The sequence below is a fragment of the Calonectris borealis genome, chromosome 4 (assembly GCF_964195595.1).
Source record: "Calonectris borealis chromosome 4, bCalBor7.hap1.2, whole genome shotgun sequence".
Classification (NCBI taxonomy): domain Eukaryota; kingdom Metazoa; phylum Chordata; class Aves; order Procellariiformes; family Procellariidae; genus Calonectris; species Calonectris borealis.
In genome coordinates, this window is record NC_134315.1 from 10,762,158 (window position 1) to 10,774,965 (window position 12,808).

Genomic DNA, 12,808 nt, shown 5'->3' on the forward strand with positions numbered 1-12,808 from the left:
AGGGGTTACCTGTTACGCGTACTTGATGTATAGGCATATGGAGCGTGTGCTTGCGCTTTGCCGGGGACGTTGATGGGTTACGATAGGAGCCCGGGCCCCACCTGGGCAGTGTCAGGTTCTTGCAGGGCTGGGGAGGGGGGCGCTCGGCGCGCTGGAAGGGCAGCAGGACCTGCTGCATCTGCGGCCGTCCCCTCGCTCCCGGGGCAAGGGGAGCGCTGGCACGGCCCCTCCCAGGTACGGAGCCGAGGCTGGGAGTGGGGCTTCCCCTCCGCGGGCTGTTTTTCGGGCCATGCCGCTGCCCGTGCGAAGACAACCCCGCACCGCCACCGCGCCGGGGTCGGGGTCGGGGCACTTGCCACCTCCCCTGCACGGGGCAGCCGCGGGTGCTGCCGGCCGGCCGGCGGGCGGGCGGGCGGGCGGGCGGGCGGGCGAGCGAGCGAGCGAGCGAGCGAGCGGGCGGGCTCTAGGACCCAGCGCCCCCTCCCTGCTCAGCCGCGGGGGGAGCGCCTTTGGTCGTCGTCACGCGCTGGCGTCTGCCTTATCCACATTCGGGAAGGGGTGGAGCCCTCTTTCTGATTGGATAGAGAGCTTGTCACTCTCCCTGCTACCCTGCCCCGTACCTAGCCCGCGTGTCTGTGTGTGTATATGTACGTGAGGGTGCGCGTGACACCAGGCCGGGGGTTGTGGTCTGCGCATGCGCGCCCGGCGTGGCTGAGCCAGGGCTGAGACCTTGCTCCGGGGTGGGCGGGGCAGCCCGCGAAGGGGGCGGGGGGGGCGGGGCAGCGGCGTGGGGACTGATGGGACGGATTCAAGATGGCGGCGGGGCAGCAGGGGAGTGCTCGCGGCCCCCTGCGGCGTCTCCCTCATTCATTGCGGCAGTGACGGGCGGCGCGGCGTGAGCTGGCGGCGGCGCCTCGGCTGGCTTGAGCGCGCCGGACGAGCGGGAGAGAGCGAGTCCGGGAGGAGGAAGAAGGAGAAGAGTCGGGCCCGCGAGAAGGAAGGCGGCCGCCGCCGGGCGCCCGTGAGAGGGCGGGGAGGAGTGGTGGGTCGGTGCCGCCGGCGCGGACGGAGCGGACATGGCCACCATGGAGAAGCTGATGAAGGCTTTCGAGTCGTTGCGCTCCTTCCAGCAGCAGCAGGGCCCGGCTGCCATCCCCGAGGAGCCGCTCCAGAGACCGTGAGTGACTCGCACCCGGGGACTGGGAGGGCTCCCGAAACGCTTCGGCGACGTCCTCCCCTGCCCCGCGGGGAGACCGCCCGGCCAAGCCGCTGCCGCTCTGGAGCTGCTGACAGCCTGAGAGGCAGCTGGCAGTCCCCGGAGGAGATAGTCCCGGGGTGCTTCCCTTCCTTGGCAGAGGCTGTGCCTGTGGACGTGTCTGGGAGTGCTGCCTGCTCTCTATTTAAGTTTAAGCTAGGAGTAACTTTCTGGACAAGCACATTTGAAAATACAGCAATATGGGTGATGAACGGGAGATACAAGAATGCTATATGGGTTTCACAGGCTGGTTCTAGGAAGTAAAACCTTATCTTCAGCTAATACGCTGCTGGGAAAAAGGCAAAACCCCCTAAGCATAACTTAAAGCACTAAGCCTAATAAAGTCTGAGCTCTGATGCATCTGGAGGGAGTTGATGTGGATGTTTTCTTATGACAAACTTCATTTAAAGTCTTGTGCTGTGACTTGCTGTGCAGGGATCTAAGAGGAATTAGTTTAAATATTTCTGATACCCTTTTGCTTTCTTAAACATTAGGGGCAAATGCATTACATCCATGCGATATTCAGGTTTCCCATTGGGAGGCATTACTGGAGGGCAAGGGCGAGGAGCTGTTCAGTACCACAGTGCTGCCCCTTACGTTTGCATCCTCTAAAAATAACTTTTATTGAGCAGTTGAAAAGACAGTAAGATTTTTACGGGATAAATACGTGAGTCAGACTACTGCTTTTTCTCCACCTATTGGGGAGACAGGAGGAGCAGAAGGGTTGAGGAGCAGGTAACTTCTAAATTGGCAGTTGCGTAGCGTTTTGGCAGAGGATGCTAAGCAGTGGAGCTGCGCTCTTGGCCACCTGCTCCCACGGTACATTCTGATATGGATGCCAACTAAATTATCGTGTTGATACTGTTTGGAGAGTGTTGTCTCAAAGAATCTCAATGCATTTTCACACTTTTGGGGCATAATAGATGAAAAAACTCATCTTCTTTATGAGCTAATTGTTTTCAGATGGCTTAGTGGTCTGCAGGGCCTAATTGCTCTGTTATATGCATTTTTTGTGCTAGTACTTTGTGTGACATGGAGGATAGATAGCCATGTATTTCCAATCTTTCATATATGTAGTTGAAAAAAATCTGTCTAGCAAGTTACCGGTGAGATAGATCATGGTATCTCAAGACAAAGTCCTGAAAATTATTTGTCATGGTTGCTGAGGGATGTTGTGCTTGGTTTGGGCATATGAATTTAGGCATACTCAACTCAAAACATTAGAAAATTAGGGTTGTAGTTGTCCCTGTTGACTTTGGTTTGTGTTTAAAAATGGGGTGTATGTTTTCAGAAAGCCGATGGTATTGCATGCCTCCAGGAGCTATATAAATTCAGTAACAGCACTAAGCCTCATAAAAGCCTATGAAAGGATATTGTGGTAGTCTTTGCTGAAGTTTCCAAAACTTTTCGTGAAATACCAGGTGACATCTTAAATGTGATTCACAATACTGTCTGCATTTTTTTTTTTCCTGTTTGTAATGGACGGGAAAGGAAAAAATGCCTCTGTCTTCCTTGTGTTTGGGGAGAGGTGTTCATCTTCATTGTGGTTCTCTACAAAGAGCACTTAAATACTTTGTAGTTCTGTCTGGTAACTTCCTATTGTTCTATCTGTTTACTGTTGTAAAAGGATGCGAGCTTACCTGTCAGTAATGAAAAAGTAAATTAATTGGTGAATGTCATAGCATAAATGTTATTGTTTTGCTCTTTAATTGTTTCATTAGATATCTATTTGACATTGTCCATTAGATCAAAGTTGTCGCCTAAAATAGACAAGTGAGCAGCTGTCATTCCTCGAGTTATAGAGTAATCTCATTATTACAGTATTATACGTTTTTTATTGGACTTTTTTGCTACAGTAAAAGCAAAACTAACTACCAACCTCTACTTTTTTTTTTTCCTCCCAAAATAAGCTACCTTAAATTATAACAACACAATGTTACCTCTATATGATTAGTAATAATAATAAAAAACAACCTTTCCTGTTGGAGTAGGCAAAAATGGCCTTTTAAATGTTTTTGGTAGAAACTGAGCATTCTACATCTGGTTAGTGAATGAGTCCTACTAAGGGCCGACTGTCTCCTGCTATGAAATGTTTTAAGATCAGAGCTTGGAGTAGAGAAGACTTAATGGTTTGCGCAACATGTATTGAAGTTTTTCGTCACTTTATTGTAAGGCAGTGACTTCTGAACTCTTGATAAACTGACATTCTGGCTTTACTTTTTTTTTATTAAAATATTAATTGAATTCAAGCTTTTACCAAGAAGGTAGGAGCTTTTTCTGTTTTGAGAGATTTTAATCAGCAATAATCGTGTTATGCTTTCATTATGCACTACAGTCAGACGTCAGTTTCTGGCCCCCTCTTTTATCTCTTGCTGTTTGGTGTTTTTTTTTCCTTCTATGAAAACTTAAGTTGAGCTCTTTGTCATCATATTGCTTCTATATACTTCTGTTGAAGCACCTTATTTCCTTCCGAATCTATTTTTAGCTTTTTCAGGCTCTTAAATTTTGGTTGGAGTCGGGTGTTTTGTTCTGGATTACAAAGCTCCCACTAACTTAAAATTTGATTAAATGATGTAAAAAAATCAGAGTTTACTCAGTGAAAATGAAAAGCAGATGGACTGTCACACAACACCCTATATTTTATGGTTTACTAATTTTTACTTCTTATCTGTGAGTTGAGAGAATGACTTGCTAATGTTTCTTCAGGAAAAGTATTTAGATTTGATTTGATTAATCCAAAGGTGGATTCTTCACCTTTTCTCTTGTTAACTTGTTCTAATAGTCAATTATTGTAATTGCTTGTAATTGTGCCCTATTTCTGATTTTATTTTTTCCTTTACATTTGATTCTAACCATTACCTTTACAGTGAAAGGTGCTGCAAAAGTCAAAGAGCTCTCCAGCAATATCCATTTTTCTATACTCATGAACTTTTCTGGATTTTTTTATGTTTGACTGAAGCTGTGGTGGTAGATTGGTTTCATGTTTCATCGGTGCTGTATGTAGAGGTATCATGAATTTTTTGCTTAACTGAAAACCACGTGAACTGTGTGGATAATACCTGTTGCCTTGCTTGTCAGTGGTGGTTCCTAGATGGTTTTTTGGAGTTATCATTTCTGGGGTGTGTTGTAGACCTGTTCTACTTTATTTGACTAGCCATCATTGTCTCTGTTACTACACATTGTTTGAAATGTCCACCATATTTGGGCTTAGTTTATTTCTTGATCCACTCATATTTCTGTTTGTTACTAATCGAATCTTTTTTGAGTGTCCCATTACTTTTCTCAAGATTTATGTCAAGCTGTTTGGCTTGACCCTTTTTCTTAATGCTGGTTCAGCTTTAGAGCTTCTGTACTCTTTTTACACATCCTTAATTCCAAGGCCTAATAAAAATTAGCATCAGTGAGCTGCATCTCTTTGTAGCCAGCTCATCAGGACTTGGAGTGCAAAATTATCTGGGCTTGCTGGTTTTCTTATTTTGTTTATTAATCTTCTTGGCTAGAGATTGCCTGTAGAAGCATGCAGAAGATTAAACTCCTCTGCCTGTGAGATGAAGCTTTCCTGTAGATAACTGCTACTTCCAATATCTCCTGCCTTTTGTTATTCATCAAACTGAAATGACCTTACACTTAGGGCTTACTACTTCAGCTCTCTTCTAAGAAATATGTGATGCTGTTGTTATCCCCCTGGGTATGCTCATCAGCAGTTTGCCTGAGGACTTCATAATACTTCTGAATAGAACATGCTCTTTTTTTTTTTTTCTAAATTAAAAAAAATCACGTGTTCTATCTCCAGATACTGTTCTGTTATCCTTCTCTCTCTGTAGGCACAGAAAATGTGTGCATGCACACGATGTACATTAAGTGTTTGTCTTCCACCTTTTCTTTCGTTCCTTCAAAGGCTGATTTTTCAGAAGTTGAATAACCAAATGGCAGATGAAAGACTCAGTACAACAAACTTGGTTGAATGTTTGTTCTTCTTTCCCTTTGGATAGTAACTGATGGTTAGTCTTCACCTCTAGTTTCTGTTATTTCAGTTTAAATGGTAACTTGTTAACTATATGCATTCCTTCTAAGTTTTCACATTAAATTTTCTCTATTCAGACCTTTTTAAATTTTTAAGTTTTTTATTTCAGTGAGGTGGTAGATTCAGTGTTAGGTGAGCTCTCTGTTTACAGAAATCTGCTGAAGAGATTGATCTGTACTAGTCTGAGTAGTATTGAACACTAGTGCCTGTCTTGCTCAGGGCTATATTATAATAAAGAACTTTATTCTGAAAGCAGTCTCATTCAGCAATCTCTTTAATGTGTTTTGTATCTGAAACAGTGAGCTTATCGGCAAGTTCAGATGTGCCCGTTCTATTCTTGGGTTGAATGTGTACTGAAAGCGGTGCTTACAAGAGATGTGGGCAATGCTAGGTAAAATTATCGTAAAAGCTGGAATTATTTATTCAGTTTCTTAAGTGCCCGTTCACATCAACGATACTTAAGTTACAAAATCAGTTGGACGTTTTAGGAAGTATTTGCTGTTTTGTTAGAGGTGATCGGAAAGTGCTGTTAAAGACTCTGCGGTGCTTTTTCAAGATAGAGAGAAAGGCATTGTATATCTTGACCAAATTCAGATTGGCTACTCATATTCTGCCAGTTGCTTAAGAACACAAGCCAAAGAAGAGATCCTCTCTAAAGAATGGTGAAGCTTACCTAAACAAAACACTGCCAAATTATAACGGGAAAAATGGTTTTGTTGGGAGCAAACACTTTTCAACCCCCCACTTCCAACCTGACGGAAGAAAAAGAAAGGGGTACTTGTGAAGAATGACTCTTTTTCAAAAACGGTAGTATTATTTGAGCTAAAGCTCTTAAATATTGCAACTTAATTCTTCAAAATTTTTGTCTAACAATGTATTTTGAGTTTAATGTGCTTATTGGCTACTTGCTGTTGGTCCTTAATGTTAACTATATTAATGTATCTCAAGGCTGTTCACATCATTTTCCAACTTCTAGTTCAGAAACAGTGTTTTGCTATTTGATGGTTTTGCTATTTTTGCTAAGACGGAAAATTAAATGCTAAAGATACAGATGATCGACTTGGAAAACAAAAGGGAAGATTCTCTGTGAATGTGAGCGAAAAAGCAGGTACCTCCTTGTGAAACAGACCCAGGAGAGGTAGCTTTGGGCATGCAGTTTGGCTTCAGTATTGCTACTGGTTAATTATTTAAAAGTAACGACTGCTTTCCTAGAAGTGATTCTGTGTCAGTAAAGTTAAAAGTAGGAGACAGCGCATACAACGAAATAAAATTTCACAGTCATAGTTGTGAATCTCTCTTGCTCTCTTTTTTTCAATTCCTTTGTTGGGGGTGGAGCAGAGAAGAAGCTTCTGTAGACTTAGCTGTAAAGGAGCTTATATCATGTTGAAGTGAATGTTAAACAAATTTTGCAAAGTAGAAGGTTTTCATATTGTGCTCTGCATTGCTTGTAGATATGTATTCTTTGATTCTATGAATTTTATTCTGTTCGTTTTATACTCATTTGCTGTGAGTTGATTAAGCTCGGCCTTTCATGGACTATACCAAATGTTACTATAGGGACATTATTCTCGATGGACATAGACTGTGCCTAGAGCTTTGCTATTTTTATAATTACAAAACCATTTGGAGGAATGTGACATATGATAGGATTGCCTCGGCATCCTTTCCAGTTCAGATACAAAATGATCGATTTAATAGAACTCTAAATTTCAAGAACTTGCCAGACAAAAAAGTCTAAGGTGATATTATGTGTGAGGAAGGTCTTTTTAAAAGTGGTATTTTTCGGTCTGCAAGACTTGTTCTTATGGCTTATTTTCCCTAACCTTTTTCTTTCTATCATTTTCTTTATTTCAGCTTTGTTCTAGGTCTGCTCCACTTTTTCCATCCTTTCCTTTTACTCCTCTTCATTCTTCAGTTTTGTTTCCCAAATATTTTCTCAGTGAAAGTTATGGAATTAATATGATACTCCCTGTTAAATGGTTCTTTTTCTAAGTTTGTATCCTTCTGTTTGCTCGTGTGTCTGCATGCTGTCACCAGCAGTTAGTATATGAAGAACTGGGACTACAGGTAGTTGGCATATAGCTGTTTATATGATGACTAGAAGAGTGCATCTTTTCCTTGTATAATCATTAGACACTACTCTAGCAAGAGTGTTTAAATGGTCACTGCTCGCTTTTGAAGTCTTATCTCAGACTCATTATCATTGTGTTCTTCTTTTAGAAAGAAAGAACTTTCAACTACCAAGAAAGATCGAGTGAATCATTGCCTAACAATATGTGAAAACATAGTTGCCCAGTCTTTAAGGTAAGACAATGTCTTTAATTTATGCATTAATATGAATAGCTACTTTGGAGTGTTAATTATTTGGAGGCTTCCTGATAATTGCCAATTTTAAATGCTCAACTTCTGTTTAAAACTGAAATGGCACAATTTTTTTTTTTCTTTTAACCAATCCAAAATCTAAGTAGTAATTTTGTTTAAGCAGACAAACTGAGGCACAGAGGTCAAATACCTTGCCAGATTACGCAGGAAAGAGCAGGGAAATGATCACCCAACTCCTAATGAAGTGCTTTAATCCACTGAATGTCTTCTCCTCTTGTATAACTGTGTATAATATATGTGTAGTTGGATTCTGAAACCCCCTCAAAAATAGCATTGCTGTTCGCTTTTCATAATGCGCATTGTAATTTTCTAATGTGTGTTTATTTAGAAATTCTCCAGAATTTCAGAAACTGCTGGGAATTGCTATGGAACTCTTTCTCCTCTGCAGTGAGGATGCAGAATCTGATGTCCGGATGGTTGCTGATGAATGCCTTAATAAAGTTATTAAAGTAAGAACTTTTATATACTGTACTACCAGATTTTACCTCTTCTTGATGCAGTGTCCTGTATGAATTCACAGCGATGTTCTTTTGGTTGCTTTTCTTATTTTTGTTAATATCTCATAATGTAAGAGGTTAAGTAAGCTTCTTTACTAAATTCTGTATATGCTCTTAGAAGAGCTTTTTATGCCCAGATCAAGATATTTAACTTGTATTCTGTCATTCATCGTTCTAATCTATTCTTTTCTTCAGTTGTTCATTAACTTTGTTCTCTTCAAGTTAACCAAAACAAGAATGTGGGCTTTTCTAAAATGATATTCTTGTATGGGAGGAATACTCTATTATTGTTCTGTAAACATAAAGATACTTAACATGAGGAAAGGTAAAAATATTAAAAAGCTAACTGAAAGATGTAGTGGCTTTTCATTCCAAACTAGTAGTATGTTGTAATTCAGATAGTGTGATTTGCTGAGACTTGGAGGAGGAGCTTTTAAACAATAATTAGGATAAATATGGTGTTCTGGAGATTGTTTATTAAACTACTGTGATCTAGAATGAAGGGCTTGTTGGAGAACAGCAGGCGGGCATTCATATAAGGTCAGGCAAGGTCTAAATCTTAATTCAAAGTATCTTAAAATGAACCTCTTGAGTAGTGGCTGTGAGCTGCTGCTTCCAGGACAAGTTTACCTTCACCTGCCCTGCCTTTTTTTCCCCTGTTTTCTGAAATTCTTGGCCTTTGACTCAATGTAGTGTACCTGCATAATTAGTTTAGTTGATGCAAAGTTTAAGTGCTTTAGAAATATGCAAATGATAATTTTCTTTAGCCTGAAGGGGTGTGTAGAAGCAAGCAAACAAAACATCCCTATTTCTGTAGGGATTTCTCTCAGTTAAGTTCTATTTGTTTGATATCTGAATGAATTAAATTTTGGGGGTTAAGCTTGTGGCTGAAAGTTGTATGAAGAAAGCTTACTGATCATGTAGTGTATTCCATAATGGTAGGGAATGAGGAAGTGCAAGTGTCTTTTCGTTTTTTTGCTTTGCCCTGTAGCACTTTGCTCTGTTCATTCTGCTTTTAAATGTTTTTCCATTTGCAGGAGTTTAGCACTCTAAAAAATGCATACACCATTATGTAATATAACTTAATTTGCTTTAAAAGATGCTCTGAAACAGTTCTAAAGAATACAAACTTACTTCCTTCTTTCCACTGAACTCTTCTGTAGGCTTGGTATAAAACTGACCTCTTTAATTCACCAATCTATTTAATATTGTTGCTTTCTAGCATGTTTCAAGGTAACTTGAAAAACTTTAATTTTTTTTCCAAATCTTTGTATGGTAGTTTGTTTTGTTTTAAAGATTAAAGTGACTTTAAATGATGGAGTCTTCTATCAGTCATTAAACTCGCCAGTTGGTCACAGCTATGAAATGGTAATAGTTGTGATATTCCAACCACATGGATGTATCAGACTGTTATTGAAGCTGGTCACAGTTTGTATTCTGTTTCTATGTTTTATGCTGTGTGGAAGCAACTTAGTCTTTAGGCACATGCTCTGTTGTGTATAAATGCAGAGACAAAAAAATGTGCAGTTTTATTTTTGGTCATGCAAGTAGCAGTGATGCTTGTGATGAGTGGAACAGAGGCGTTGGGCCCCTAAGCTTGCATATTAGTCAATGTTCAGCTTTTTTAGTACCTCAGGCATTTTAGAGACTAGTTCTGTTTCTAGAAGGATGCTTTGTATTTTCTCTCTTTAAATACAATAATACAGATGTAAGCATTACTTGTGTGACTGTGTGTCTGTCTGGAGATTATGCTCAATAATATAATTAAAATGCTAATACTTCCGTGTAAACTGAAACAGCAAATAAGTTTAGATGAACACTCTGTAGGTCATCTTTAAGTATCACTACACTCACCTGTCAGAACCTCACAGGCAGTATAAATGGCTCAAAGTTTAAATGGCTTTGGTGATACCTTTATTTAAAAGAAAAAATACCAAGTTGGGAGTTACCAGGTTTCTGTGGGTAAGGCATTACTGAAGCTGTCTTGCTTCTGAAGCTGATATACGATATTGTAGTGTTCTCTGTGCTAATGATACTGGTGGGACTGTTCACACAGATTGGAGTACAGTTGGTCTCAGTAATTGGGATTTATTATTTCAGTCAGAGTTGACAGTGCTTATTTAGATTCTAGCCTGCTAAAAATACAGGTATACACTAGTAAAAAGTTGTTCCAGTTGGGTGTGTTGTAAGGACAACTTACTCTTGAAGCCAAAATAGTAGCTGGTGCCTTTTTGTGTTGCTTGATATCCTTATATACAGCGGCAGTGAACTTCCCATAAAAATTAAGTTTTGTGAAGTAAGTGAGATTTATCCCTACCTACTGTCATCTAGGCACCTGCAGTTAATAGTTGGGGTGCTTATGACAATATAAAGGTACAAGCCAGGTAAGATTTTTCTAGGGAAGATTATGCCATTTTGTTATGACTGGTATAATTGGGGGAAATGAAGTTTTGGGGCATACAGTTTTAGGCTAGGGGAGTCACACTCTGGGGGAGCCACAGGCACTTCACTGACCATGCGTAAGCAGTTGTGGCCTCTACATCAGCATGTGCCATGTAAGAGTAATCCCGTGAAGACGTGAGCTTAATGGTTGGTGGTCAAGAAGGCGGACAGAAAATTAGAAATTATTAGATTATTGGGCAAGGAATAAAGAATGAAATACTAGATGTGCACTTCCGCATTGTATGAAGCTCTCATTTCATCTGAGGAAGTGGTGGTGGAAATGTTCATAAATAGTAGTATGCACTAGGAAAAAAATGGAAGAGAAGGGGTAATTGTGTGTATACAAAATATTCCGTAGGAAGAGATTATATATAGCAGAACTATTTTCATATTTCTTTCTTCTCTGCCATTTTAAAGATGGAGGGAGAATGATCGAGTTGAGGTGAACAGAAAATTACTACTTCTCAGTGCTTACTTTCATTTCATGTACCCTAGTTCTTAGCCAGACTGCAGGTTCAAACTACAACGTATGCTCTGTTGCACTATGCTTGATTAGGTCCTGGGATGCGATACTTCTGGTGTCCAGAACACCTTGTAATAAATGGATGCAGAAAATATGCTAATTCATGAAAGAAGGGTTTTTCAAGGGCTGCTAAAAGTAATGGTACAAATACAGCCTCAGTTTGAGAACTAGTAGGAGGCTACTTGACAGTGGGGACGTATAGCAGGGAATACCTCTTGCTGCTTGTGAATGCTATTTTTGTATTTTAATATTCTATTCATGAGTATCTATTCCTGGCGATTGCCAAAAAACATGTTAGGTTGGCTCTGCTTGTAGTCTGATCCCATATGGCCTTTTTTAGGTAGAATGGGTAAAGCAGTCAATATTAACTGCAAATAACTGTTAGAGTTTGTGGAATATTTCTGTTTTGTGTTTGTGTGAAAGATAAAGGTGTCTCTCTTCAGTATTTAGCACTTTCCTGCTTATACATCAAATACAGGGGCAGGTAGATAGTTCTGTGCCTTTTTTGAAGCTGTTTTATTGCAAGTGTAACTTTATTCCTGTAAAGTGCCTCCCCTCTGATACAGTACATTCTCAATGCATTTGATTGCAGGCTTTGATGGATTCCAATCTTCCTAGGTTACAATTAGAACTGTATAAAGAGATTAAAAAGGTGAGTTTCTTACTTTCATATTCTTTTGAAATACGGTATTTAGTAAGTGTTTTAGTATATTGTAATGTAGCATTAGTGTAAATAAATAGTGTATGTCTTTTAAGATCAAGGTCAAAGCTTCACTTTGGAAGGATCTGTGACTGTTTAATGTATTATTCTACCCAGTTCCTCGCTATTGACCCCATTGTTTAGATTTAACCACTCCTGAAAGCTTATCTGGCAGAAAATGTGTGAGCATTTGGTGTGAACAGCAGTCTGAGTTAACCTTAGTGACCCTGCACCCAAATGAATAAGGCATATTCATGATGTTTGCTCCACTGACTGAGCTGGAAAGAATAACTTCAAGCAAAAGGACGGTGAAAAGTAGGAGGACAGTGACATTCTTAATTTGACATAACTTCTTGGAGGAATCATTTGATCAAGACCCGAAGTGACCTGATACAAGCTTTAACTACTTTGTTTTGTGAATATGTGTACTTACAGCTTCTGTAAGAAGCATAGGTAAAAATACTGAAGCATCTCTCTTTGCACCAAAAGTCACAATTTAGTTACATCCACGGGAAGAATTTTAGTAATGGCCTCTTTTAAGTACGTGACTACAAAAGAAAAATGCTGTGTTCAGGAAATATCACTGAAATCATGTGTCTTGTGTCTATAAACATATAGCATGGCTTGTATAAAGAGAAAATGTAGGGGTTATTTGTCTGACAGTAATGCTATTGCTTTCTGTTACATTTCTTTGGGAATGATAGGACTCTAGAAAACAAAATAAATAACAAAAGCAATGTGGATAGCTTTTCTTCTGTCAGATGTGGACTACTTGTAGGCCCTGTATGAATATCTTACTGTATTGTTGTACCTTAATGTAATGGAAAATTTTTGAGGGTATAGAAATGGACATCTAGCTAATTAACAAAAAACAGCCAACATAAACAAAAATAGCTCTTAAGTTTCTGCATGTTATGACCAGGTGCAGGAGGAAATACTTTGTTGTTCAGGTGGCATGTGCTTCTTGAATAGTTGCTCTCAGATT

The 12,808-nt window shown here is 40.1% G+C and overlaps 1 protein-coding gene across 7 annotated transcripts in view; it reads left to right on the top strand.

Moving 5' to 3' along the window:
- The first annotated feature begins 795 nt into the window (after nucleotides 1-795).
- The window catches only part of HTT (huntingtin), a 96,618-nt gene continuing 84,605 nt past the window's right edge, over nucleotides 796-12,808 (top strand). For 6 of the 7 annotated variants that reach the window (XR_012673446.1, XM_075148629.1, XM_075148631.1 and 3 more), the window contains exons 1-4: nucleotides 796-1,177; nucleotides 7,500-7,583; nucleotides 7,990-8,110; nucleotides 11,716-11,775. Coding sequence is in view for 5 of the 7 variants with exons in the window: in XM_075148629.1 (XP_075004730.1) it covers nucleotides 1,077-1,177; nucleotides 7,500-7,583; nucleotides 7,990-8,110; nucleotides 11,716-11,775 (366 nt within the window). In the remaining 2 variants the exon portion in view is untranslated. Of the gene's footprint in view, nucleotides 1,178-7,499; nucleotides 7,584-7,989; nucleotides 8,111-11,715; nucleotides 11,776-12,808 lie in introns of those variants that run through there. The other variant, XM_075148633.1, reaches the window with a different exon arrangement.